Source organism: Pyrus communis, chromosome 9 (assembly GCF_041283825.1).
Source record: "Pyrus communis isolate YQ-2024b chromosome 9, ASM4128382v1, whole genome shotgun sequence".
Classification (NCBI taxonomy): Eukaryota; Viridiplantae; Streptophyta; class Magnoliopsida; order Rosales; family Rosaceae; genus Pyrus; species Pyrus communis.
Genome location: NC_142573.1, coordinates 7,968,043 through 7,995,968, shown reverse-complemented (window position 1 = coordinate 7,995,968; position 27,926 = coordinate 7,968,043). Strand labels below are relative to the sequence as shown.

At 39.0% G+C, this 27,926-nt stretch overlaps 5 protein-coding genes and 1 pseudogene across 7 annotated transcripts; 2 read left to right on the top strand and 4 right to left on the bottom strand.

Moving 5' to 3' along the window:
• The first annotated feature begins 626 nt into the window (after nt 1-626).
• LOC148694164 (putative aquaporin NIP5-1) lies at nt 627-3,225 on the top strand (annotated as a pseudogene). Its single transcript, XR_015966246.1, has 7 exons — nt 627-1,171; nt 1,241-1,363; nt 1,933-2,360; nt 2,442-2,507; nt 2,581-2,747; nt 2,868-2,940; nt 3,053-3,225. The product of XR_015966246.1 is annotated as a putative aquaporin NIP5-1 (transcript).
• Nucleotides 3,226-6,380: 3,155 nt separating this feature from the next.
• On the bottom strand, nt 6,381-7,866 carry LOC148694163 (uncharacterized). The gene is made up of 2 exons (XM_088700533.1): nt 6,785-7,866; nt 6,381-6,611 (listed from the first exon to the last, which is right to left on the bottom strand). Exons 1-2 carry the CDS (start codon nt 7,596-7,598, stop codon nt 6,571-6,573), a joined length of 855 nt encoding a protein of 284 aa, XP_088556659.1. The 5' UTR covers nt 7,599-7,866; the 3' UTR covers nt 6,381-6,570.
• Nucleotides 7,602-7,988, bottom strand: LOC148694162 (uncharacterized). Its single transcript, XM_088700638.1, has one exon. The coding sequence runs from the start codon at nt 7,986-7,988 to the stop codon at nt 7,602-7,604; it is 387 nt and encodes a 128-aa protein (XP_088556764.1).
• A 2,383-nt stretch (nt 7,989-10,371) lies between these two features.
• On the top strand, nt 10,372-11,877 carry LOC137740469 (putative aquaporin NIP5-1). Its single transcript, XM_068480330.2, has 6 exons — nt 10,372-10,514; nt 10,620-11,039; nt 11,128-11,189; nt 11,270-11,426; nt 11,505-11,577; nt 11,680-11,877. Exons 1-6 carry the CDS (start codon nt 10,455-10,457, stop codon nt 11,706-11,708), a joined length of 801 nt encoding a protein of 266 aa, XP_068336431.2. The 5' UTR covers nt 10,372-10,454; the 3' UTR covers nt 11,709-11,877.
• Nucleotides 11,793-21,841, bottom strand: LOC137740468 (fanconi anemia group D2 protein). 2 transcript variants are annotated; one of them, XR_015966868.1, is made up of 32 exons: nt 21,399-21,841; nt 20,853-21,282; nt 20,375-20,626; nt 20,063-20,275; nt 19,837-19,968; nt 19,624-19,753; nt 19,482-19,528; nt 19,303-19,404; nt 19,053-19,160; nt 18,647-18,789; nt 18,443-18,537; nt 18,226-18,304; nt 18,078-18,129; nt 17,921-18,001; nt 17,497-17,592; nt 17,320-17,423; nt 16,703-17,183; nt 16,104-16,139; nt 15,815-16,016; nt 15,597-15,730; nt 15,217-15,397; nt 14,893-15,119; nt 14,685-14,780; nt 14,429-14,506; nt 14,306-14,343; nt 14,079-14,213; nt 13,871-13,931; nt 13,745-13,800; nt 13,586-13,642; nt 13,351-13,471; nt 12,477-12,703; nt 11,793-12,175 (listed from the first exon to the last, which is right to left on the bottom strand). XR_015966868.1 is itself a non-coding variant. In XM_088700424.1 (32 exons), the coding sequence occupies exons 1-31, from the start codon at nt 21,749-21,751 to the stop codon at nt 12,525-12,527; spliced, it is 4,494 nt and encodes a 1,497-aa protein (XP_088556550.1). In that variant the 5' UTR covers nt 21,752-21,841; the 3' UTR covers nt 11,793-12,175; nt 12,477-12,524. The 2 variants fall into 2 exon arrangements, 1 of the variants encoding a protein (XP_088556550.1); XM_088700424.1 differs by having other exon boundaries at nt 14,311-14,343.
• A 739-nt stretch (nt 21,842-22,580) lies between these two features.
• On the bottom strand, nt 22,581-26,098 carry LOC137739941 (F-box/kelch-repeat protein At3g23880). The gene is made up of 3 exons (XM_068479697.2): nt 25,663-26,098; nt 24,131-25,377; nt 22,581-23,066 (listed from the first exon to the last, which is right to left on the bottom strand). The coding sequence occupies exon 2, from the start codon at nt 25,299-25,301 to the stop codon at nt 24,141-24,143; it is 1,161 nt and encodes a 386-aa protein (XP_068335798.1). The 5' UTR covers nt 25,302-25,377; nt 25,663-26,098; the 3' UTR covers nt 22,581-23,066; nt 24,131-24,140.
• Nucleotides 26,099-27,926: the final 1,828 nt, after the last annotated feature.

Genomic DNA, 27,926 nt, shown 5'->3' with positions numbered 1-27,926 from the left:
TATACTGGTACAACTTCTCTTCATTCATCTTCCTTAATGACGGGAACCAAATACTTGTCGAGCTTCCATGCTTCCCATGTCACTCTTCTCCAGAAGGTACCTCAAATGAACACAGCAACAAAATTACAGTTTGTTTTTCTGTATAAAATTAAGCGCATATAATTTTGGTTAACTAATTAGATATATATACACACATACATACACACATACATATATCAATGTTTTAAAAGGCTTTCCTTAAGGTGCGCCTAGGTGGCCTCTGAGGCTGGGCGTGAGGGTTACCGCCTCTGTTTTGAGGGAGTGGGCGGAAGGTGGCGGAAGGCAGACTCTGTTTGGCTTTATTTTTTCCTTTTTCTTTTTTACACCCAAACCCAAATTTTAGGTAGTGTTTTAACTGTCTCATACATCTTCCTTGCACCATCATCTCTCTACCTTTTTTTTTCTGATTTTTACTTTTGGCCTAACGGGATAAACGTTCTTCATGGTGATAAGGTAATCGGAAGATAAGCCATATGGTTAAAAATTTAAAATTTTAAGCCCTCGTGGTAATACTCTGTTAGTAAATTTAGTCAAAAAGTAATTTTCTGTTAAATGTCCGTAAAATACAGGATAAAAATGTAATTTGACCCGTACACCTTCCTCTTCCCTCTCTCTGTAATTTCACTTTCTTCCATTTCAGGATGTTGTATTTTGCATCTTACGTATCAGCAAGCACATGGATTTCTTCAATTGGACGAGCACATGGATCCCTTCATCGGAGTGGCCAAGCTCCGTCCTCACCAATCAAAACCCATCTACCCATTTCTCAGCAGAAAACTCAAAATCAAACCCTCAGTCGAATCCCAGCTACCTAGTTCATCAAGAATCACAATTTCAAACTCCAAAACGCTGCTGGTGTTCTCGTCCAGCGACGGCAAGTTGATCCACGCCGTCCACGACATGTTTCTGGGTGTCGGATTGGGCCTGCTATGCACGATGATGAAGTGCGGCGACGTCATATATAGAAGCACTAGTCCCCAAATTCGATGACTTGACACTCACGGCCCCCGGTGCTGTTCTGGTTATGGGCGCCCTGTCGTATTTCTGGGCCACCCTCGGCGTGACTCCATGGCTCTTTGACTTGTTTGTGGTAGCTTTTATTGAAAGGCTCTTCAGACCCACTTACAAAATGGTACTTTAGTTGATTTTTGTTTAAATTATGGGTTTGATTGAAATTCTAAAGTGGGTTTTGTGTTGATAGTTGTGGGTTTGCAGGATATTTTGTTCTGGGGAAGAAGGTGTTGATAATGCAAAGTACAGCATCCCGAAATGGAAGACTGAAAATGCAAATTACAAACAGAGCAGAGAGACGAAGACGAAGAAGGTGTACATTTTTATTCTTGCATTTAATGGACATTTAACGAAAAAATCACTTTTAGTTTATATTTGCTAACGGATTACATCACGTGGGTTTAAATCCTAATTTTTTAACTACGGGGCTATCTTCCGATTACATTGTCACCACAAGGACCATTTATCCAATTAGGTCTTTATTTTTGTATATAATGGATGTGTGTGTTGTCTGCGTACATTGTTATATGTGTGTTTATTGTGTTTTTTATCCTCTATTTAATATATATATATATATATAATATGTATATATAAGTGTGTATATATATTTATAATATATGTATGTGCTCAGGATGATTGTTGATTAATAATTTTTTTTTTAATATAATATATGTGTACGCTCAGTGTATATATTAAAAAATTTAGGTCATCGCCTCACGCCTAAGTCGAGCTATCCCTCGGACGTCTCGTCCATGCCTCACGCTTTTAATACATTGATATATACATATATATATATATTAGTACTAATAAATCACTAATTAATAGCTAGCAACTTTTATATGCATCATCCATGTCTATTTATAATTTATGTACTATGTACAGATTGGAGCGGAGTTTGTGGGGAGCTTCATCCTGATATTTTCGGCGGCAGCAGCACCTATTGTGAACCAAAAGTACCCTGATTCCGGGACGCTTCTAGGTAATGCGGCATGTTCAGGCCTAGCAGTGACTATGGTTGTTTTGTCCACAGGCCACATCTCCTGAGCAAACCTAAACCCGTCTGTCACCCTTGCTTTCGCAGCGTTTCGACACTTTCCGTGGTCACAAGTTCCCTTCTACATAGCAGCTCAGGTTTCAGCGTCCATTTCAGCAAGTTTTGCTCTCAAGGGTGTTTTTCATCACTTCATGTCTGGTGGAGTTACGGTTCCTTCAGTAAGCAATGGCCAAGCTTTTGCCCTCGAGTTCATTGTCACGTTCATTCTCATGTTTACTGTCACTGCCGTTGCCGCTGATACCCGTGCGGTATGCGTGTGTATATATGTCGTCATGATCTTGCAATCCAAATTCCCTTTAATTTATGATGTAAACTAATTTCTAGTTAGTTCATGCAGGTGGGCCGGGGAGATGGCAGGCGTAGCAATTGGAGCCGCAGTTTTACTCAACATTCTTGTGGCAGGGTGAGAACCATTGTTATAAACTAACATCATTTAGTCTCAGTTGATCTAAAACAAATTATACTTACTTTGGCAGACCAACAACTGGCGGTTCGATGAACCCTATCCGGACTTTGGGTCCGGGTGGTGCCACCGGAAATTATAACGGATTTTGGATCTACTTAGTTGCACCCCTCTTGGTGCCTAGCTGGTGCTGCTGCCTACACAGCTGTGAAGCTCCCAGACAATAAACCACCAAACCAGGTTAGAACTTCCCCTACTACTGCCAACTAGCCCACACAGGTTAATTAGTTAGGACAATAAAATCACCAAATCAGGTTAGGACTTCCACTTTTATTTGATCATTTGGTTCGTGTGTGATAGGTTAATGACGACACACTTCCTGACGCTAATTTGCCACAACTCCACATAGACGAATCTCCTTCCACTGTACAGGGTAATTCAAACTAGACCGATCGTGTTTCATATCATGCTCATAGCATAACCAGCTACTTGACTTATTTCGACGATCATTCTGATGACTAACGTTATGGTAGGTTTGATTACAGGTATCATCAAAGGGTCTCATCGATCCTAAAAACGGAACAGTTGCTGAATCTATATATTTAGCTTGGGTATGAAATATAATTTATACTTTATAATACGCTGAAGAAAAGAGAGCTGTGTTACGTTATCAAAATTCAAAAACAAGAAATTAATTAAAGAAAACTGATTTGGAACATTTTTTACATTTACAATATTATATGTCAATTTCTACCACTCAAACGGATAGAAATGATCGCAGAAAGTAGAAAATGAACGGGGATGCTGTGAGAGTAGACTAATACTGCACCTACCTAAAAAAACATATCAGATTCATGGAGGACCCTGATTAAACTAAACTGTTATCTATAGCGGTATAAGTATTGCCTACTCACCATGAGCAATTTGATCACATTAATTGTAAAGATTTTCGAGAGATGTATACAGGCCAATAGTGAAAGATAGTAATTATAATTCTCAACCCAATAATCGAGTGAGCGTCGTGCATTAATATTTATAGGATTACAAGTCATACATATGTAGAACTAGGATTACAAGTAGTTGAATCAGGACAAAACATGATCTGCAGCAAGCGGTGAGGATTCCGTGTTGGACTGGGATTTCGTGTTAGACTGGAATTCTATTTGTGCAACAGACATAAACTGAGTTGGAGTCGGTTTATCACTCCCCCGCAAACGTACAGGGAGGTCACGAACTGGAAGTTTGGACAGCAAGGATGCAAAACGAACTGCAGACAATCCCTTGGTAAGAAGATCAGCCAGCTGATCCGTGGAGGAGACATAGCAAACGATGAGCTCTTTACGAGTTACCTTTTCCCGAACATAGTGATAGTCAACTTCGACATGCCGCATGCGCTGGTGGTAAACTGGATTGGAAGCTACGGAAATGGCACTAATGTTGTCGCACCAGATGCGGGGCGGAGCAAGAGGGAGATGAAGCTCTCGAAACAAGGTGCGATACCAAGAGAGAGCAGCGGCTGTGTAGGCAAGCTGTCGATATTCAGCTTTTGTACTGGAGCATGAGACACCACGTTGCTTCTTGGAGCTCCACGAGATGAGGTTATCACCAAGGAATATACAGTAACCACCAGTGGAACGGCGATCGTCCGGATCACCAGCATAGTCCGCATCAGCATAGGCAGTGAGCTGAAGGGAACTCGAGCTATAAACAATCCCATGTTGTGGGCTTATGCATAAACTGACAAACCTGGTTAACGGCAAAGGCAATATCAGGACGAGTGAAGAGAAGATACTGCAAGGCACCCACAATGCTACGAAACTCGGTGATATCAGACAATGGTTCGCCATCAGAGAGACTGAGGCGTCGGCCACTAATGGCTGGGGTCGAAATGGGCTTGCATTCCAGCATGTTGGTGCGTTGGAGAAGATCAGTGATATACTTTGTCTGAGTAAGATGAAGGCCCATGCTAGTACGATGAACCTCCATACCTAAGAAATAATGAAGTGGTCCAAGATCCTTCATTGAAAATAATGTGCCCAACTGATGAATCAAACGAGTGATATGGTCCATGCTATTGCCAGTAATAAGAATGTCATCCACATAAATTAACAAGTAAATAACCACGGAACCATCAAAGAAAGTAAACAATGATGAATCTGCATGAGAAGATACAAAACCCAAATTTTCCAAGTGATTGGAAAAACATTGAAACCATGCACGAGGAGCTTGTTTAAGACCGTATAAAGAACGTTGCAATTTGCACACATGAGATGGACGTTGAGGATCAATGAATCCCGGTGGTTGCCGCATATAGACCTCTTCATTCAAAGAACCATGAAGGAACGCATTTTGGACATCAAGTTGTCGAAGAGGCCAATTGAAATGAATAGCAATGGAGAGAATTAACCGAATAGTCGCATGATTGACAACAGGACTAAATGTCTCACCATAGTCTAAACCCTCTTGTTGATGAAACCCGTTAGCCACTAACCGTGCCTTGTAACGCTCAATTGAGCCATCAGAGCGTCGCTTGATTTTATATACCCACTTATTAGGAAGAATATTCATAGTGGGTTGAAACGGAACCAAAGCCCAAGTGCCATTATGTTGTAAAGCATTGAATTCGTCAACCATCGCCTTTCGCCATTCGGAATCCTTATTAGCCTGACTAAAACATGTAGGCTCAACCAAGGCATTAGTAACAGTAGCAACATAAGTATATTTGGGATTAGGTTTGCAAATACCACTTTTGCCTCGAGTGATCATAGAATGGGACACGGCACTTACCTCGGGAGTAGATGAAACCAATGGTGCGGGTGTGACTGGTGGCAGGTTTGATGTAGGGACTGGTTCAGGAGAAGAACTGGAGGGCATGGTAGGGATTGATGCAGGTAAGACATGAGGCTGAGAAGGTTTGGGGCGTGGGGATCGGCGAGTGTATACTTGAAGTGGGCGTTGGGTAGAAGGCTGAGGTGGGGTAGACACGGCTGAAGTAATAGGATGAGGTGGGTACGGGATGGAGTGGATGGCAGTAGTAGGATTGTTGGATGGGCCAATCTCGAGAACGGGATCCACAAACGAGGAAAGTGGTGATGACGAAGTAACAATGGATTCTTGATATGGAAAACTGTTCTCATCAAACACAACATGGCGAGAAAGAAAGACACGTCCCGTAGTGGGATCCAAACATCTATAACCTTGATGATTTAATGAATATCCTAAGAAAACACACTGTTTTGAACGAAATTGTAATTTGTTATTATTATAAGGACGCAAGTAGGGATAACAGGCATAACCAAAAACTTTGAAAAACAGATAATGAGGAGGTTTGTGAAATAATTTTTCATAAGGAGACATATGGTTTAAAAGACGAGTGGGCAAACGGTTAATGATATAATTAGCAGTATGAAAAGCTTCGGCCCAATACGAAGTAGGTAAACCAGATTGGGCTAAAAGAGTAAGCCCAGTCTCGACTAAATGACGATGTTTACGCTCGGCTAATCCGTTTTGTTCAGGGTGATGGGGACATGTAAGACGATGTAAAATACCATGGTCATGCAAAAACGTACTAAGGGCCTTATTAACAAATTCCCCACCACCATCAGTTTGAAAAGCTTTAATCTTAACAGTGAACATATTTTCAACCAAATTTTTAAAAGTAACAAATGTAGAAAAAACGTCAGATTTTGAACGCAATGGATAAAACCAAGTATAACGAGAAAAATCATCCACAAACACCACATAATATTTAAAGCCAGAAACAGATAAAGAGGGTGAAGTCCAAACATCGGAATGAATTAACGCTAAAGGAGAAGAAGACACAGATGTAGACAAAGAAAAGGGTAATTTATGACTTTTTCCTAGGGGACAAAATTGACAAAATTTATTTTGAAACGAGCCTTGAATGGGCAATTTATTTGCAGAAATTAAATGTTTTAAAATTGAAAACGAAGGATGACCTAATCTACTATGCCACAAGGCATCAGTTACACGTTCACCTAAGAAAGCAAAAACACCATGGGTTTGATGAGAGGGGCGATTAGAACACGGGTAGAGTCCATTGTTACTCCGGCCTTGTAAAAGGATCCTCCCCGTCCGTGAATCCTGCACACGATAAAAATGGGGATGTAAAGTAAAGAAGCAGTTGTTATCATCCGAAAAACGGTTCAAAGAAATCACATTAGTTGAGGCTTGGGGACAATAGAGGGTGTTAGGCAAACGAAAAGAAGCATATTTAGTTCGAAGGTACGAGTCACCAATTTTTGAGATGTTCAAACCTGGACCACCATGCACACCACGAATTTGATCGGTGCCATGATACTCACGAGGATTTTGGAGTTGGTTGACATCATTGGTTATGTGAGAATTTGCGCCGGAGTCAAAAAGCCATTGCTGGACAGAGGGTGCAGCGGCGGAAGCACGGGAAGATGGTGCAGCTGTGTAGGCTTGAAGACGAGAGGAGGGAACCCGACCTTCGTAGGACATATTGAGACGATTGAAGCAATCAATAGCCGAGTGCCCAAAGCGTTGACAAATCTGACATTGAATACGCCTAGAGGAGGAAAAAACAGGCAAGGATCCATGAGATGTGCTGGAGCCAGGTGCTGGACCAAGAAGTCCATTGTAGGAAGAAGATGACCCGCGAGAAGGGGCTGCAGAGGTGGATGTTGCAGGGGCAGCAGAACCGGAGTCATGAGCAGCCAAATTTGGGCGTGAGAAGTTACCAGCACCACCACGGGAGAAGCTTCCACCACGTCCACCACGAAAAGAATTACCACGGCCACGAAAGCCACCACGACCGCCACGGACAGCAGCAAAAGCAGAGGTGCCGCTATCAGAGGGAAGAGAAAAGGCGTTGTAACGTTGCTCGGCACTCAGTAATAATGCTTCCAATGAATTGTAGGTGATGGGAGTGTCACGAGCCTGTGCGGAAGCAACAGTGGTCTCATATTGTGGACTTACTTTACTCATAATAATGGCAACTAAGTCGGATTCAGAGACGGGGGCGCCAGAAAGAGCAAGGTTGTCGGCGATGGCGTTGACGTTGTCGAGATAGTCAGCAATAGAAAGATTACCACAAGCAGTATTCATCAATTATGTACGCATTTGGATAATACGATTTTGAGACGTAGAAGCATACCGTTCTTGAAGAGACGACCAGGCAGAAGCCGAATCAATTTTGTTGACGATTGTAGCAAGAACCTTGGGAGTAAGGGAACTCGTAATCCAAGAAAGGATCATCTGATCAGTCTGTATCCATTCAGCATATAATGGATTGACCTTGTCTGTGAGTTTACCATTGTCATCAAGAAGAAAAGCAGATGGGCAGTGATTTTCACCAGTAACATAAGATAGTAAGTTGCGGCTACGCAGCAAGGGAAGGAACTGAGCACGCCAGAGAGGGTAGTTGTTGCGGTCGAGCTTGATGGTGAGAAAATTCATGACAGAGGGAGCAGCAGTAGCAGAGGAAGAAGACGCCATAACTGTAGAAGACGGAGAAGAAAAGAGAAAAAAAAAATTATAATATGAACCTTTGTCGTGAGACGCTGGCTCGTGATACCATGAAAGATGGTAATTATAATTCTCAACCCAATAATCGAGTGAGCGTCGTGCATTAATATTTATAGGATTACAAGTCATACATATGTAAAACTAGGATTACAAGTAGTTGAATCAGGACAAAACATGATTTGCAACAAGCGGTGCAGCAAGCGGTGAGGATTCCGTGTTGGATTGGGATTTCGTGTTAGACTGGAATTCTATTTGTGCAACAGACATAGACTGAGTTGGAGTCGGTTTATCAAATAGTTCACCATTAACCTCACTGATATTGTCCCCTAACTTTTGTCTTATCATCTGTACACCACATCAGGCGTGGAGTTTTCATGAAACGCGTCTGTGTAATTAAAAGTTGAACCAATCAATATAAGCTTGTTACACAAACATAGTCCAATGGAGTTGGTGACCAAACTGAAAGTCTAAAAGTGATCGTTCAGTTCAGTTTACAACCATAAACTTCAAGAAATCGTAGGCCTCTCTAGCTTTACAAAAAGAATAAACCCGCGTACATTATTATTGTTTGTGCCCGGATTCTTAATTTGTACGAGCCATTATGAAAAGTGTTGTGTTAACCCTAAAATTTATTCGAGAAAATCCAACATGAGTTTCATGGTCGATCATGAGATTTTGAGGGCCTGTCCAACAACGACAGAGACAATTTCATGAAAACTGGCATGCCTTGACGAACAGGGGAAAAAATTGCGAATTGTTTGAATTGAATCACTTAAGTTCCCTTAAATAAGGGGTCGTACAACACAAATAATCTATATGCGCCTATGAGTTCTCGTTCAGCTACATTGGATGAATATTTGTGAAAAACAAGATGAGGTGGATCATGCGGTGCAGCGAGAAGTTAATGGCTTCTGGATGATCTGGAGACAAAATTATCACTGCTTTTAAGGGGTCAAAACAGGTGAGCTATTGGATGAAATTTAGAAGGTCCGGATCACTTCCAATGGCCTTGGTGAAAGAGATCCGGAGAGGATCTCTGTCCCATTTCAACAGGTGATGGCATATGACAATACGAGTAAGAGTCAGAGGCGCCTTCTGCCATTTACTCCGGACCACATGCTCCATGTTCGTTCCTTCGTAATGTATATACACAATTTCTGACACAAGTTTTTGTGGGACGACTCCATAATGTATTTCAACAATTCAAACAGTCTATCTTTTACGTATTTTCTCAAAAATCATCCAAATCTTAAACGATATGTTTAAAGAAGTTGAGGTTTCATCATAAAACTAATTGGCAATAGAGAGAGGAACTCAATTATTTATAAGTACATGCAAAAATCCCTTCTTTCTTTGATGTGAGATTCACTCTCAACAAATGACTTAATAGAACTTGGGATTAAGCGATACTAGAGGAATTAGAAGGATTGAATCGATGCTCTTAACCACTTGAATAGCTAGGGCTTTACATTATGATGTTCACAAACTTGCCCTCAAAATGCTAAAGTAAAGCAACTTCTGCAAAAACATTCAAAAAGTGAGACACACACTTGTGCATCCACATAAAATCGTGATTAATAAGCATTGGCTCTCTGTGCTCAATCTTTCTTTTTCTTTTGCAAGTGTTGAGTTATTCATCACATAAATAAGGAATAATAAGAGGTGAAACGTCAATACTCACTCTCCTTGTAAGTCGTTTACAATTTAATAGGTATTAATTTGTAATAATAATATGATGATTATTTAAGATTTCGTGCTCTAAACAGGTAAAAAATATTCTTAAGGATTGGATTAGGATCGTGATCTTCGAGTCAAATTTCGTGCAGTTTTGAATAGGAAAGTGCCTAAATGTTTCGATTGTTTTTCACTCAAGTTAGGGTTGACGATCATTATATAAGGATGACTACTTATTCGTCCCGAAACACAAGTCTCTCAACATATAACTTATCTCAACGATATCAACTGATCCAGATTCCTGATTTTCTTTTGAAGATTGCTCGACAAAACCATTGTGTTTGGTATGGATTTTCGATCGTGATTCGTTACGAAATTGTTTTTAGTTTAGTGATTCGGCTCAAACTGTATTCAGTTCTTACTACTATTTTTCATTTGTTTTTGCTTTCAGTTACAATGTAAAGGACGTTCTGCGCTGGTGAATATTTAAAGTCCGTACTCGCTCGAGTCACAGAAAAGAACTAAATCGCCCAGTTCACTCGATGCACAACAGCTTTGATTGGAGGTCAAGATTTCTTAAGGCGCAAGAACTGATTCAAACTGTCTAGTAGCAGTACCTAGTAGCAGCATACTCACTATTTCCGGCCTATAAGCACTATGTAAAGTTGTAAACAAAGTCGCGGTTTCAGCCTATAAGCAATATATATGTAAACAAAGTCCCCACTACTAGTACTGTTTCTCTTCCTTCGTTCTTCTGCCATAATGCCAGAAACCAATTCCCCGTCGAGCGTCCATGCTCCTCATGTCACTTTGCTCCGGAAGGTACGTACCTCTTATTTAACACACCAACGAAATTATTAGATTTTCTAACTTTTGAAATCAAATTAAGCTATATATTTTGTACGCATCATGCACGTGTATTTACAGCTTGGTGCCGAGTTTGTGGGGAGCTTCATCCTGATATTTTCAGCAGCAGCAGCCCCTATTGTGAACCAAAAGTATCAAGGTTCGGAGACGCTGCTAGGCAATGCGGCATGCGCAGGCCTAGCAGTGATGGCAGTGATTTTGTCCACAGGCCACATCTCCGGAGCACACCTAAACCCGTCTGTCACCATTGCTTTTGCAGCGTTTCGACACTTCCCATGGACCCAAGTTCCCCTCTACATAATAGCACAGGTTTCAGCGTCCATCTCTGCAAGTTTCGCTCTAAAGGGAGTTTTTCATCCATTCATGTCTGGGGGTGTAACGGTCCCATCTGTTAGCCATTGCCAAGCTTTTGCACTCGAGTTCATTGTCAGTTTCATTCTCATGTTCACAGTCACTTCCGTTGCCACTGATACTCGTGCGGTATGTGCGTGCGTGCGTGCACTGTTACGTTGCTGCGGTCCAAATTCTGGCTAATTTATGATGTAAACTAATTTCTAAGTTGATGCAGGTGGGGGAGTTGGCAGGTGTAGCAATTGGAGCGACAGTTTTGCTCAACATTCTTGTGGCAGGGTGAGAAACCTTTTTTGTTATAAAACTAACTGTATTCAAACTTTATTAGTTTATCTAATATCAAATATTTATCTGCTCAGACAAACAACGGGGGGTTCAATGAACCCTATCCGGAGTTTGGGTCCGGCTGTGGCTGCCGGAAATTATAAAGGATTGTGGATCTACTTGGTCGCACCCACACTCGGTGCCTTAGCTGGTGCTGCTACGTACACAGCTGTGAAGCTCCCACACAACCAGGTTTGACACTGTCAATCATGTTCAAGTTATACATGGTCTGGACTTTCATTTGATCAATTGTTTTGTTGGGTCTGATAGATTCGTGACGAGGCTGATGGTGGCACTCCTTTGCCGCAATTCTACCCAGACGGATCTCCTTCCATCGAACAGGGTAATTCAAACTAGATTGATCGGTTGTCTTTCATATTATGATTATAATATAGGCAGTGCACTTACTTGATGACTAACGTTATGGTAGTAATTTTGATTTCAGGTCGCGCAACAGAACCTCGTCGGGCCTAAAACACAGAAGAGTTGCTGAAGAACAGAAAGCACTATGTGCTATCTCTTTGAGTCAATAGTACCTTGTCATACAAGGAAACTATGTTATCAGAAACAAATATTATTTATTATATTTTGTCAAAATCTATCATATGAATAAATCCTGGAGTGTAATATTCCTTACAAAAGATTCACAAAGAACCCAGATCCAGCTGAACAGTTATCCATACCCGGTATAAGTATTGCTGCAAAGGAATGCTATCAACAGAGCGGGATTTGAAGCGTGGAATAGAATTTCCAAAACTGGAGAAACTAGATTACCGCCTTTTCCTGTTACGATACTCCACCACTCCATCCAACCCATGTCTGAGGATCTTGGATGTCTATACGCTGCTGCTGTTAACTCGGAATTACGAGTTAATAAATATATGCTGCCCACTTATCATTTGTCGTCCGCAATCATCAGAACTCAAGAATTCTTAGAGGTCCTGCAAAATTTAGATCGTGGAATATTAAAATTTTTAAACTAATTGCTATTGAACTGCTGATACACTAAATGTAGAATTCTCTTTTATTTTTCATGTATTACGTTACTCCCTTTTCAATATGAAAGTACAAATTCAATCATAATATTCAAACGACGAGAGAAAAAAAGGTTCTGTCTTATCTTCAGTTCTTGGCCGATATAACGTAACTCAGAATTTTATGTACTACGTGCAGACCGAGAATAGCAAACCACTCAGTTGCACGTTTTCCTTTGATGACTACTCGCAAAAATTTAGAACTCACACAAGGTTGGGCTTCGGTCAATATGCTTAAAGTTTCGGAATGCATTTCTCATTCTGTTTCTCTGTCCTCTTCACTATCAGGATTCTCAGGTTGATAATCATCAGTTGCTTCATCTGCTGTTTCATCAGCGGCTTCTGCTGTTTCTTCACCAGCATGGTCATCCTCGGTATCCATATACACTTGAGAACTCACCACCTGACCCTTCAAGTCTTTATGCTTCAGACTGCCTGTAAGAGCAGGCAACGATAAATAAGAAACATGAACCGGAAGATGAAAAAACGATAATCGATAAAATGTGATCAGACCCACTGCATAGAAAAAGCGCGGCTTAATTTAAGGTGTGAAAGGTCTAAGAGAAAAATGACACTCTGGTGAAAGTATTAAAGATGTATGTATCACATGATCACTAAGCATCTAACGATGAAAGCTCAGTGGTAATAGCCAAGGATTCATGTAAATGACTGCAATCAATTGGGAGGAAGGAGGTTTGATTTAGTTGTGTAAGAGATAATCTCAACTATGCGGTTAAAGTAGGACATCGACTTGAAAATAATCAAATTCAAGTCAGTTGGTAATTTATTCTATATCCTCTCTTACCACAAGCACAATACAGAACTCAGGAACAATCGGGAAGTAACTCAAGAGTCCAAGGAGATTAAAGAAAATGCAATTTAGCATGGGAAGAAACTGAATACTAGTATGATGATGTGGTAGTCAACAAAGAGCAAGAATACATTGACATTATCTAGTACATTTCTAACCCTTACAAATAATAAAGGTTGCAAGAAGCTACGAGAAGATTATACGCCTAGTTCGAGGTAGCATATTCAAGTACCCACACAGTGCACAAAAGAAAACAACAATTCATACATACCCATCCAGAAAGTACATCCATTTGATGATGTGTGGAGAAGAGCTTTCACAGAGAACAAAAGGCGTTCCATAGATCTCTTTGTAGCAGGAATTTTTCTGGTAATGCTTGTTTGCCTCAAACCCTTCCACAATACAAAACAAAAAATAAAATGGTAACATACGATAACAAACTCCAAGGGTGAAGATGATTTAGTCGAAAATCTAATAAAAATAAAAAATATATATTTAAGACTTACCTTTGCTTCTGAACATAGGGTCTGTATTGTTCTTGTGGCCTTTTGAAGCTCTAAAACCTAATTCATTACAAGGATAAGTTTTGTTTTCCGGATAAATTAAGGGTAAAACTCGACTCCAATCATTAAGATGTATTTATGTATTTGCTCAAGAGATCTTACCAAGTGGATAATATCCTCTCTGTGAACTTCAAAATGGGACTGTAAGAAGTCAAAAACTGGAAACATAATGATGTTAGCGCCTCAAACACTTCTCATTTAATCATATGTAAAGTGTCGTGAATATACCTTTCATAAAGGAATCAATGAACTTCCCACCATACCCAACAGCCATGGCATGCAAAGTCACCTGAACCACGATATTGGCATGTCAAGAGTATCTTACCCGGGTGGCATTTGAACATAATAAAGATGATTATTATTTATTACACAAAAAGAGTAAATCAAGAAGAGAACAGATGCTAATTTAGAGAACTTTGGAGTCCTGTTTATTTACCTTATCGTGAGTTTTACAAAGGTTAACTAATGACACAACCACATTTACAGACTGTTGTAGCTTGCTTAGAAGTTTTTCAATAATGTTATGTTGAGCACTAGCTCTCGCTTTCTTCAGAAGAACAGCTTCCTTGACCTAAGAGAGAATCAACATGAGTACTTCTGACCAAATGCACTGCAAGTACAACACTCTTAGTCTTTTGAAACGTTTCAAAAATAAATCTACACCTCACCAATTTGTTAAGAACAGTTAGGTTCTCTTCATGCTGCACATAACACCAACTTGTGTTACTATCTCTGTCAAGAAAGAGTATCAGTAAACTTGATAGAAGGGGGAAATGTAAGCCTTACCAGTATCTTGTACCACACAACAAACGTTCCAGAACTTAGAGATGGGAAACCATGTTCATCATCTTCTCCCTTTGTCCACTAATAAAAAAAAGTAGAAAAACAGTCAGCAATTGCTGACTACCATACAGTGGTTATGTTATAATCAAACACCCAAAACTTTTAAAACCAGTTCTTCGATGCAGAATTAAAACAAATTGAGAAAAATAGTGTCTACCAAAACTCTTAAGAGACCAAGGTCCATAACAAAAATATGCACCTCAGGCAAAATAGTGCAGGCTAGCTGTTCCAGCCGATCAGAAGTGGAATCTCTATTTTCTAGGTAAATGCGCAATATTTTCTGTACTATTTCCCCCTGAAAAAATTAGAAAATAAAAAATGACAAGCATACACACATATCATAATATGGATCAAATAAATTTCCAAGCATGTGCAAGAAATAAGAGCTAGAAACATAGTTTGCTCACTTTGCACTTCCCACCATTCTCAAGATTTTCATCAAATCTATGCTTTAAAATCTTCTCGGCAGAAATACCAAGTTTCGTGCGCAAAGTAGGAAGAGCCTCCTGGACAAATCCTGAGTGCATGTTTTTACCATTTCCCTCCATCTTACTGATGAATTTGTGGACTGATGATACAATTGATTCTAGAGTAAAAAGTGACTCTGACGCCAGCATAAAAGAAAGAGAGCATGCTGCAGGGACCATGTGAGGTTATGTAAGTGGCTTAATAAAGAGTGACAATCAATGAGCACCCTGAACACTATCAGCAAACAGAATGAAGTTATGTACCTATGTCCAAGACACCTTCAAAAAATGAATAAGCGCCAAAATATAAATATTCTGAAGTCCCAGGGGAAAGGTTAAGCTGTATGCCTTCCAAAAAACTATCTGGGATCTTGGTAGGCTGGAATGCTTCTAGCAGATATGAGAGAGCTGGCTTATCTGTCTGAATACCAGGAAGGTTTAATATCTGTAATTAAAAAACCGAAGCAAAAGATTTAGTAGTTTTCATTTCAAACATAAAATTTGTGTGTGACAGTGTAAGTACTCATTTAGTTATCAGCCGAGGATGGGAGGTCTCACACACACACACACACACACACACACAATACAGAGACAGAGAGAGATGCCATTTCATTGAGGTGATAGATAAGGTAATGGAATTTCACCGCATTGAAACAATGAAGCACTTTTTTGAACATTGAAGTAGAAACTGCAGTTTTTGAATGTACAAGATTGGGAATGTCTGGATTTCGAGCAGAAGTAGATTGAATATTCCAATGTTCTTCACAAGTTTCATCACCTGCAGAGTGATGCTCAAAGATTAAAAGAAGATAGTGGCATCCTTCTAGTGTGTATCCATCAAATTTGGACTTCACTTTCTTACCTTCCGTCAGTACTAAAAGTGCACTATCAAAATGCCTCTTAATACTTGGAAAGAGTGGTTTAACTTTGCTCAAGAATTCATCCACTGTCATTCTGGTGAACCCAACTGGAGGACTCAAGCCTCTGCCCCACAATTGTTTCCCAGGATTTAAGTAATCCAGCTTGTAGTGAACATCACGCAGAAGGTACAGATATAGAGGTAACTAGCATCCGCAAAAAAGGACATAAATGTTATAAGTTTAGAACTTTGTTTACAACATATAACAAAAATGACTCAAGTTGGTGGGTACCTCAGCAGCAGCATCAACACAACAGGATGCTTCACTCTGCATAAAATACATGAAAAACTAAAATAAAAATTGCATAATGGTTCTAATCAAAATTTCAAATACACTGCACATCTTGTAAAACAAGATCAAGAAATGCTAGGGACTCTGTTAGTGCGTCGTTTGACACCTAACCAATTGTCATTTGAATTAATATGTAGCAAGACAAATCACTCCAAAGTAGACCATTTGATACTAATACTCCACACTTTTCAAACTCTACACTTTTCAACAGTACATTTATCCATTGCTTGCATTTGAAAGAAAAGAAATATAAATAACTTTAGAGTATAATCACTCCAATGTACAAGTTCACAACCTCTTGCCAAAATCTAATTAAGAATTAAGTTTTAAACTAAGAGGTGGCCACATTCAGAAAAAGAGTATCAGATTTATGATTTCTATTTGGACTTGAAGACCTGTGCATTGGGCTATGAGAATCACCTTCCTTCACTAATACTGAACAGTGACACTAATGAATGCAGTGGCCTAAAAGTGTGGTTAATCACAATCAATACCATAAGAACACCTTATTAGAGGCCAACCATCATGAAGTGTAATACCTTTGCAAAACCCAAAATGGAATAACAATGAACCAGCAGAGGTCTGAACTTAAATCTCTGAGCATCAATAGCCTTGGCAATGGCAGAAATTTCTATAACAGCAGCCTCGTTAGAGTCAGAAGAATTTTTCTCTGATGACTCATATGACCTGCTCTTTGACGTTAAACAAGAGGAATCTTCATTTGGCACCTCTTGGCCTGTTAGAACTCCTGCCTTCTCCAAGACATCAAATAATGTGGGCTGCCGGAGTTTCGCATTGGTATCTGATGTTGTTGATGCTTTTGAGATCTTTTTGTTTTTCTTCATGCCTCTTGGAGAGGTGGCCTCATGTGTTTTCTTATGCTCAATTTTCTTTTCAATGTTTACCATATGGTGAGGTTGGCTTAAAAGGGAAGACCGGTATATATCAGCATAAGGATGAAGTTCAGGAAGAGATAGAGAGCACCTCTCAATACAATTGTTTAATATGCTTTCCAAGAATCTGTGTTGTTAAGATTGTCTCCATCAGTACTCAGGGATCAAGAGGTTGTAATAAACAAGCTAGTTCATGTACACAAGAAAGCTGATTTACAAATTTAAAAACATGTTTTCAAGGGATTAACACCACAATAACTTACACAAGGTTTCTCAAGCGCTTCATTAGCTTGGAAAGTATATCCTCCTTTGTGGCCTGGCTTGTAAATTCAAATCTCCCAGTAACTTGTGTACAGAAGGCATTGAGCTAGCATGGTACATAAAGAGTCAGAAACCACAATTTAAATGCAAGGTAATATCTTTTAAGCTTCTTCACTTACTAGTTCCCGTATCCAATTGGCAGCATAATATAGAGACGCACATATAATCTGTTTCTGCTTCCCTGTCAGAGACTTCCACTCAGATCCGAATAAATACTGGTAATGCACAAGTCAGCACATGTCAGAGTAGGACATTGCCACCAACACTGGTAGGCTACACAAATTTGAGAAACCAAACCAACTAACAATAATATCTTAGTTCATTTTATGGAAAAATAATAATTCTCAAATTCTGCAGTAAATAAGTTAGCTGGAGCAATCTCTCTGTGCCTGTATCTGAACATGTGTGCGACTTATGGTGTTAATCAGGGATATTTTTCTACAAACTTAAAATGTGGATTGCAGCTTCAACTTTAAGAAACTTCAGTATAAACCAAAGTCTAACTAGTGGGCGCTGTTGACAAAGAATTTTACTTCGCCTGACCTTAGACGAAGGCAGGTGCAAAGGGCAGCCAAGTAGTGCATCAATTCCACCAAGAGATCCTTGGTTTGTCAACCTTTCAATCTGAAAATTGACAGAAAAGTTTAAAGTTTTATCACAGAGGTCATAATCAGATCAGTCATAACCACCTTTCACTTACTGCAGCTAATAAAAGGAAGTTAGCAGGAAGAACTTGTAAGGAAGAAGAAGACCTGCACACAACAAGATTCCAACTTCAGCAATCATAGATATCAAGTGGAGAAAACCTTATGTACAATAATAGATATAATGTATGGCCAAAATATTACTGCAATGTAGAGGAAGCCAATGGCAAAATGTTTAGACAAATAGGTGATATATCACCATCCAAGTTCATCCACAGCTCCCCTACAATGAAAAAAAGAATGGCAACTTTAATTCACCCACAATTAATTGCTTATACAGCACAATCTCAAGTAGCATCAGAAAACAAAAATAAAAATTAAAAAAAAAAACAGAGGATGAAATATTGCATCACAGAATCACCTTCTAAACCACAATATGAGTCCTTAACAGCCAAATTCCCACCATCAAGATCAGACAGAAACAGGGATTCAAACTCCCCTACATGTTTCCCAATCCTGAAATATGCAGATTAGTTTTCTTCCAAATAAAGAACAATTACTTGTAAAAAAAATTAAATTGCTAACACGATAACAAAGAAAACACCAGCTTTTGAAACCAACTGACCATTCTATAACTGTTGGATGAAGTAATTTACAATCCAACGTTTCAGTCAGTTCATCATAAAACATGATCAAAGGTAAGGGCAGCTGTCTGCAAGAGTCCAAAGAAGTCTTCAAGAGCTCCAGTGCCTCGTCACAATTAGATTTCTGTAGCCAATGTGTTTAATAATGGTGAATGTACATCCCTTAATAAAAATTTTGGAAGCCAAAAAACATTTGATGTTAACTATATTGACAATATAAAATAGTATAAGCGAACCCACCTGGACACATTAAAATGTATTTTGCAGGTTTCCATATTTTCTTTGTTTCCTCTAATTATTAAAAAGAATTTGTAAATCTTACTATCTTACTAACAGTATGTGCCCCTAACTATGGTAGAGTGAAACTGAAATGCTGCTGGATCTTACTTGAGATGGGGATGGACAGGTAACATCAGTTGCATCTCCTAGACAGGAAACAATCTTTAGAGTTCCGACCAGGCCCATCTTCTTGTAGTTCAGATCAGGATGAGTGACCTGCCAAACAGAGGGATGGAATAGATCAATTTGGATTACCAGAAAGGGTAAAATAATGATCATACACAAATGTTTGGTTCAAAGACGTTTGATCATGTTTATGTTGAAGTGCTCCAAATGAAAAGAAAATAATTCTTGGTACCTGCTTGCGTACTATCATCAAAAGTTCATTTGCAAAGGAAGAACCATAAGAATATGCACTAGACCGAGCCAAAAGTGCCAGATGGCCAAAAATCTCGTAGACCTGCACTGTAGTAAAGCCAGTGAAATAGTGATTCAACACTTTTGTGCCAAGAATGATAAAGAAATGTAGCATCCTACCTTGTGCAGATTTTCAACACTAAATCCCTCTAAGTAATCCAAAATACCTGGATTGCGGAACAAAGAATTCATCATGCATTTCTTGGAAAAGAATTACTCCAGAGTCTGACAAATCAACATGAACAACAGACTAATATCATACCGCTAATATGAGAAGAAAGAGGAATTAACTGCTGTGCATATTTCGAGGCTAGCAGAGCCAAGGTCTCTAAAGCAGAACCAACTTCAAAGCCCACACTAGAACCCACGTGGGTAACTAGCGAGCCAAGAACCTGCGAAAGTCATGATAGTAGTCACAGAATAGACCTTTATTTTAAATATCATATAACCAACAAAGAATATATAGGCCACTTACTTCCTGTCTGGAATACATATCGGCAAACTCCTCAAAAAGACAAACATAGATATGCATGCCAAACTCCCTGGATTTTTGCTCCTTGCAAGCCAACAAGTACTCGGACAGAGAAATGAAAGATAGAAAATAATCCTAACAACAAATAAAAAAGCAGAATCAAATAAGGCTACAGAAACACCACTTGATTTTGTATTTCAGACTGAATCCATTCCTTGATACCAGATACCTGTACAAGCTCTTTGTGTCCATGAATGCATTGATCAAACATAGCTTCCTGAATGCAATCCTCAATAATTTTCTTCTTGAATAGCTTTTCAACGCTCCTTTGCAGGGATTCACCATTCATGTATATCAGCATCAGTAACCATATATCGATGACTTTGTGATCCTGAGCTTTCTCGAGGCTGTTCAATTCTTTCAAAATCTCCTGACACAGTATCTACACAACTCGTATAGAAGCAAATATATGATTTAGGGGAAATTTAACTTTACAAGAAGCAAAAAATTTCTTTTAAGGACCAACTGGCAGAAGACATACATTCTTAAATCGAAGACTTGATCTCAAGGCATCAAGGATAGAAGCCTCGGTGTTGTCGGCACGTGACTTTCCTTTGAGTTTCTGTTGTGATGTGCGATAATTTGATACCCCAACAAATTTTAACTGCTGTCGAATCTGTGAGATTATTCTCCGGACATTTGACGGTGTTGCTGAAAGCAGTAGAAACCTAAGCAGATGAGGCATGTGCTCTGCCTCGATTGTTCTGATGCATGACAATGCTATGGTGGTTACCTTCAAATTGAAGAAAATTTAAAGTCAGGTGCAGCTAGAATATTCAAAAGAGAAAACTTCAATCCTATGTACGTGTAATAGCAACCCGTAAACTTGGAATACTCAATCATGCACTTTCTAAGTCAAATGAAGTTTCTTATTTTCTCATTTTCCTAGAAAATAAGCACAAATTTGATATTCCCAATTTTCTGACCAACCAAACAGATAATAAAGGATAATGTGAAACCTGTTCTTGCAACATTGGATCCAAATTAAGGTTCGAAAAGGAATCGAGCACTGGCACAACTACAGCCGAGTCCTCCTGAAGCAATTTCTCGAGAGCTTCAACCACAGTCTTATTATTCTGATCGCCGATGATCTCCGGCAACGATCCAATTATCTCTTTCTTCAAATGCAGAGGGCAAATCGAAAGAATCTGCATCAATTTCTCGGCCAATGCATTCGGATCAACAAGGAAATCCAGCCACCGGAAGTGATTGATGATCAGCCTAGCGACGTCGTCTTCGAGGGACAGAGACGGACCGGAATGCTGCGTATACACGTGGAAATATTCTGGAAGCTTCTCGAGAAGCATGTTCTGAATTTGCAACTGGATAGTGGGCACCAACAGCAAGTGGCGTAGTAAGCTCTCGCTTCTGGCGGAGGCGGTGAGAATCCTGAAAATGTAGGAGCAATTTTCGTTTAGATTTTCTTTCTCGGCAGCCAAACAGGAAATAGAAATTTTTGAAACTGAAGACTAGAAGTAGTTAATAGTGTCGAGGAAGTTACTCACCTGCGGAGGTTTTTAGGTGTGTTGATGTAGGAAGAGAGGCCGGAGAGGAAATCGGAGAGAAGAACAGAGGCATTTTCGGAAGAGGAAAAGGTGCGGTGGAGGTGACGGCGGAGCTTGTGTAGGTCCGAAGGGAGGCACGGCGGCCCGGAGTGATTGAGGAGGGTGCAGCCAGCGTCGGCTAAAATAGAGACCATTTTATCGATGGCTGGGGTTTCGACGGCGTCGTTTGGGGTTGGATTGGTTGAGTTCGCGGTGGCGGCGGGTTTAGAAGATTTGGAGGGAGGGCAAGAAGGGGCGGAAGAAGAGGGGGGCGGCCGTTTGCGGGAAGGGATTTGCTGGTGGAGGAATACCATCTTGGCTTCGTTACGGCGTCGTTTTGCAGGTGGTGCTGTGATCTCTACGTCCGCGCGAGAGGGAGACGAAAAGAGAGATATGAAGGCAGAACAGGCGCCAAATTTTGGAGAAAGTGGCGGTGGGGTTTTCAAAAATTAAAATAAAATTGTAAGTAAATTGTAGAAATAGTCCTTCAATTTAACTCAATTGAAGTAATTAACTCCCAACTAAAAATTCAATATTATTGGTCCCTCAATTCATCAAAACGTGCAGCTATGACCCCTCAACTAAAAATTTATTACCAATGGTCCCTCAACTTGAATCCAACAGGAGAAATGGTCCCTCAACTTTAACTTAATTGGAGAAATGGTCCATCAACTTCAACCAAATTATGGACTTTCCAACATAACTCATTTTGACAAAATCCTAACAAAGTTGACAAAAATGACCATAGCTACACGTTTTGATGAGTTGAATGACCAATGATAATAAATTTTTAGTTGAATGCTGCAATTTAATTAAAGTTGAAAGACCATTATTACAATTCACTCTAAAATTTTAGAGGTATTTGTTGATTTTCAATCTGCCAATATCTTCCTTTAATTTTTTACAATTGATTTTAAAAACATTTTTATTAAAAATAATTTTAATCATTTTAAAAGTATTTTCAAACAGTCTTATATCTTTATATTTTATATACATGAGATATATTTATATAGGGTTTCATTCTCGTCTATAGGCTCACTTTACATCATATTTCAATGATCTAACTATCTATATTTCATAACACTATTTGCAAACATTAGGCAAATCTAAATCCATCCAACTATAATAAAGAAAATAGACGAATATGATTTTACGAAGAAAAAAAAAAAAAACACAATAATATAGCTACAAGAATATCCAAGTTTGGGTATAAATTAAAAGAAAACATACGAATATATATGTACAGTTATAAAATCCATGTACTGCTCGGAGGAAAACACGTTAACAATGCTTCTCTTTCCGCCCTTGTTCATCCTCCATTCCTCCTCCAACAACTTTGCCAGCCGGCATCAGATGTAGGATATATTAGATCTCTAGCCGGCATCAGATGTAGGATATATGAGATCTCTATCGTGTAAGCTGCTTACACAGATCGCGTTCAAACTTGGCAGGTCCTGGCAAGATAATCGCATCCTTCGTAGTTTTCCACCCTGGCTAGTCCAGTTGGTCTTCTTGAAAGCATGCATAACGCATGCTCATTTTCCCCCATCAAAACCATTTCTGGAGGTCTCTGAACTAACCTTGGGGCGCCTCATCATACCAAACCTAACTGAACAGTTTAAATCTAACCTGAAACCATTAAAACGAAGACAAGAACAAATCAAGTTCAGACAGATCAGACGGGATGACTTTCCTGTAACAAAATGGAAGAGGAACGGACAAGCTTATTGTGCTTATCACATGGATACAGATATTAAGTATAAACTTACAATTTAAGTGAACTAGAGACTAGGCAAACAGCAGTTTGGGAAGAAATAAAAAAAAATCGTTTAACCATAAGCCACATTAATATGACACCAATATATTAATGATTTGGCACATCGGATTCCCAAAATTTATGCAGTTGAACCAGATAGCAGTTATAAGAGAGAATGAGTTTATAAGTGTGAAAACGACCAGAAAGTACAGAAAACAAAATTTTAATGGCAGAGGATGAACCACAAAATTGAAGAAATCAATCGGATATGTCACAAAATGGAGAAGGGAGATGGAATTTTACCAACTAAGACACATAGTAATAGAGGCTCTACAACAGAAATTGGCAAGGGGACAGACATAGTCATATAGTAAAGTGATTCGGGTAGGCACAGTTTAAAAATCTCCACTATTTTGTAATTCTTGTTATTCTTTTAATAAATGGTTATTGTTTCTTCTCCAAAAAAAAAAAAAAAAAAAAAAAAACATCAGAGTGTCAAGAATTACTTTCCATAACTTAGTAACATGGGGCTTGTTTGGCAAGTATTTTTAGAAGAGGGCTTCTTGCAGGAAGCACTTCAAGTGCTTTTGGAACTAAAAAACACTTTCTCTAAAAGTGCCTTCAATCGTTTAAAAGCACTTGCCAAACAAGCCCAATATCTACTATGAAACTAGTTCCTTTTAATATAAACAAGTAAAAAGCACAATTTGCCTCTAGCATGTCGTCCAAATTCGCGAAAGCAACTTGCAAACTACTAAAATATATCAACTAAAAAGAACTGAATAGTGCTCGAACAAATGCTATATTTCAAACACCAAGTAAAAACTTAAATATCGAATCTTATTTGTTCAGGTTAAACACTTATAGAAGCCACTCAACATTATGTCGTTCTAGACAAAACAGCATAGTATGAGTTAGATAGAGTGAAGAGACTTACATTGTTGGTTTCAGATGTTGGCGCCACCACCAATTACTGGTGAAACTAAGGTCTCCACAAACATAGTTGCTTCAGGCAACAAATTAGTAGGAGTATTAAGAACCTTCGTCAATGTATTTTCCTTTGGATTGTATAAAGCCAAGTAACTTGAATCACAACTCATCAAAACTTCATCATTCTCTAAAATGCAGATAATATTAACAAAATTCATACTTAGTTGACGTAACGACTTCAAAGGAATTTGTATGATTTTAGTCCAAGATTCATGGACACCATAATCCTTCATCACCCATACAGTTATTGCAATATCACTCAAACTGACGTCATTGAACAAATATGCAAATAGATGATTTGCAATAGTCCCAATACGAATGGAGATGTAACTTTGGATGTGAAGATAGGGCAGCGGCACAATATTCTCCTCCGCCAAAATAAAAGAGATGATTCTTGAACTAAGTACAGGGCGGAGCTCCTCCCCGCTCCATTTAAGCTCTACCCAATGTAGAGCTCCATTAACCAAGCACCCTTGCCCATGCAATTTAAAAGAGTCAAGGTATTGTTTAGTCCTCCACAAACCTGATTTTAGTGTAAAGACTGCAATCATCATGCCATCTGCAGTTGTACATTCGCCACCCAATATAACCTTGTAATCTTCAATGGTGGAATCATAACCAAATCCATAAAACTTTGGACAAAAATAAAAACATGCAATTCTTGGTAACATTTTGGTAACTCTGGTACAAGGGTTCCATAAGAGAACTTCGCCTTTGTTTCCCTTTAGACATATCAAGCCATTGCAAGAACCCACAACACTCATACGTTCAAGCGTTACTGGCAATTGCAAACAAAGAAAAGAGCTTTGCACACATATACTGACATCCTTGAGTGCTTCGTAGTCTATGGATTGGAAAGGACTGTCTGAAATAAGAAGCCTATAGCTATTAGGGTTAAGCCCTGTCACTGCCCGTCTCAGGTGCTTCCTAACAAGATGCAAATCAGAGATCAAAGCGCGCCATGACTTGCATACACACCGGAATTGGATCAAATATTTAACTGGTAGCCTTGACAGTATATCAATTATGATATCATCAGACTCAATCAGGGGTCGTTCAAGAAATCCGCCATCCGTGGGGACCCGTTGCTGCTGCCGCCGCTTCTGAAGGCCCGACATGTTAAAGCAACGGGAGCGGAGCCCAAACCACCAACTATCCGAGTAGGCTAAAACCTCAACACCAATTTCGTCCTCTCTGGCAGCAAAAAAAAGAAAAACCAAATTTAAAACTTAGACTAAGGATCTACACCTTAAATTAAACCCTAATTTAGGATTGTACCAAAACTTAAAACCCTAAACTAAGAACTTAGACCTTAAATTAAACTCTAATTTAGGATTTAATCTAATTTTCAGAGTAAGTTGTGGCTGGAATTCATATAGGATGCACAGAATTCATGAAAAAAAGTTCAAATTCTCTAAACAAAAAAGAAAAGAAGTTGAAAACAATCCACGTTGACTTGAAAATCGCGACTAAACTTACCTGGTGCTGCTGTGCCGTCCGGGAAAGGTTTGATTGGAAGAAGAGGATTACGAAGGAGGAATGAAGTGGGAGGAAATGGAATTGCACGCCTTCCGATGGAATAACCTTACGACTTCAACACCCCGCCGGCAGACGCCCATATCGTCTTCTCCGATCCCACCAATTTCCATTGGAGGACTTCGGCTCAGGCCACTCGACCCTGTTCTCCTGGTTGCTTGCAGAAGCTATTGACGAGAAGGAGAAATGATTGAGGATGAAAGGGGGAGGCGTGGGGGTCTAATCTATGCATCTGGGCAAGTGGGACTGTGGGAGGGCTGTTGGGAAATAAAAGATCGAGCAAAGGGTTGGATGCTGGGAGATCGGGACCAGGTGGTCAAGTCGGCACAACTTTTCTTGTTTTTTATCAAAGGCATATTTGTCGATTTGCTTTTGTTGTATAGAGCTCTCAATTTCTCTGTGCTCTAATTTTAGTTCATTATTATTTTTTAACTTATTTAATTAGTTGATTTTTTTGTAACTTTAATGGTAATTGATTATTGTTTGAATTTTTATAAATAGCCGATTTCTTCTTAATGTTAGATTTTAAAAATTTTCATGTATTTTGATCATGCGGACAATACATGACAATTGTATGGGGACAAAAAAAAAATAAAAAATTGGATAGATGAATTTTTTTTAAATCTAACACTAGGGGAAAATTGGCTATTTGTAAAATTTTGGGTAAAGTACAAAAAATTACCTCAACTATTGGTATCACGACACTTTCATACCTTATCTTTTAAAATTAAAAATGTCATACCTCATCTTTAGAATTTGACCTTCTGTTACTTGGCCGTTTACTTTTTAGTTAAATGCTAACGTGGCTTGATTCGGAACCCACTTTCTATTAAAATTTTAATAAAATATTTTTAAAAATAATAAAGAAAAGTAAAAAAATAAAATAAAATAAATCCCTCTTCGTCTGTTCCCCCCTCTCTCTCCCCAGCTTCATCTTCTTCCCTTGTTAAATTTGAAAACCCATCAACCCCTCCTGCGGAAGAAGGAGAAGGAGAAGGAGAAGAGGAAAAAAGGAGAAGGAGGAAGAAAAAAAAAAATTCCTTTTTCTTTTTTGAAAACCCATCAACACCCCTATGCGGAAGAAGAAGAAGAAGAGGAAGAAAAAAAAAATCCAACCCAACCCAGTTCGCCTCCCCCCCCCCCCAACCCAGAAAGAAGAAGAAGGAGGATGAAGAAGAGGAAGAAGAAGAAGAAGAAAATAAAAATAAACTCAACTCAACCCAGTTCATGTACCCCTGCAACCCATAAAGAAGAAGAAGGAGAAGAAGAAAAAAAACAAACAAATCCAAAGTGAACCCATTTCGTCCCCCCCCCCCCCAAGCCAACCCCTTGTCAACCCCAAATCCACCACTTTCATATATTCTCCACATCCTCTTTCGCACCCATCCTTCACCTTCTATGCGCACCCATCTTCCCGCCAATGGGATCTGGTTTTTTTTTTTTTTTTTTTCCTGGGTTACAGGAGGGAGAAGAAGGAGTGGGGAGGGAGGAAGACAAACTGAGGGTGGGTGCGGGGGAATACAAATTGGATTTTTGTTTTTTTTTGTTTTTTTTTTTTTTTGGGTTTGCAGGTGGGGGGAAGAAGATGAAGATGGGGAGAACAGAGAGGAGGGGGAGGGACGAACTAAGGGTTTTTTTTTATTTATTTACTTTTTATTATTATTTTAATATTTACAAAATATTAAAAAAAAATTTAGTTTTCAATAATTTTTTAATAGAAAGTGGATCCCAAATCAAGACACGTCAACATTTTAACTGAATAGTAAACGGCCAAGTAACGGAAGGTATAACATTGGACCAAATTCTAAAGATAAGGTATGACATTGTCAATTTTAAAAGATAAGGTATGAAAGTGTCGTGACACCAATAATTGAGGTAGTTTTTTCTACTTTATCCTAAAAGTTTAGGAGGAATAATCAGCTAAAGTTAAAGTTCATGGAGAAAATGAGCTAATTACAAAAGTTCAAGGGGATAATCGGCTAAAATTACAGTTCATAAGGGAAATTGGTAACTCTATACAAGTTCAAGAGAAAAACTAACAACTAGCTCTTTGTTAAATAACTTTTTATTAAAACAAAACCTTACCTGATAAATTATTAATGATATAACGTTAAATTTCATTAATTTGCTTGAAAAAAATGTTTTAAACAAGGGTAGTTTAGTAATTAAGCTACTTTTAATTTTGATTTAAGTAAATTAGTAAATAA

Excerpts from the sequence above, each read along its gene's own strand:
- LOC148694163 (XM_088700533.1), bottom strand. The coding sequence starts at position 7,598 with ATGAATACTGCTTGTGGTAATCTTTCTATTGCTGACTATCTCGACAAC. Across the intron at positions 6,612-6,784 it reads TGGTGTGCATGGTGGTCCAG|GATTCACGGACGGGGAGGAT; the intron begins GTTTGAACATCT and ends TATCGTGTGCAG.
- LOC148694162 (XM_088700638.1), bottom strand. The coding sequence starts at position 7,988 with ATGGCGTCTTCTTCCTCTGCTACTGCTGCTCCCTCTGTCATGAATTTT.
- LOC137740469 (XM_068480330.2), top strand. The coding sequence starts at position 10,455 with ATGCCAGAAACCAATTCCCCGTCGAGCGTCCATGCTCCTCATGTCACT. Across the intron at positions 11,190-11,269 it reads CTCAACATTCTTGTGGCAGG|ACAAACAACGGGGGGTTCAA; the intron begins GTGAGAAACCTT and ends TTATCTGCTCAG. Across the intron at positions 11,427-11,504 it reads TGAAGCTCCCACACAACCAG|ATTCGTGACGAGGCTGATGG; the intron begins GTTTGACACTGT and ends TGGGTCTGATAG.
- LOC137740468 (XM_088700424.1), bottom strand. The coding sequence starts at position 21,751 with ATGGTATTCCTCCACCAGCAAATCCCTTCCCGCAAACGGCCGCCCCCC. Across the intron at positions 21,283-21,398 it reads ACACCTAAAAACCTCCGCAG|GATTCTCACCGCCTCCGCCA; the intron begins GTGAGTAACTTC and ends CTACATTTTCAG. Across the intron at positions 14,214-14,310 it reads TAACTGTTCTTAACAAATTG|GTCAAGGAAGCTGTTCTTCT; the intron begins GTGAGGTGTAGA and ends ATTCTCTCTTAG.
- LOC137739941 (XM_068479697.2), bottom strand. The coding sequence starts at position 25,301 with ATGTCGGGCCTTCAGAAGCGGCGGCAGCAGCAACGGGTCCCCACGGAT.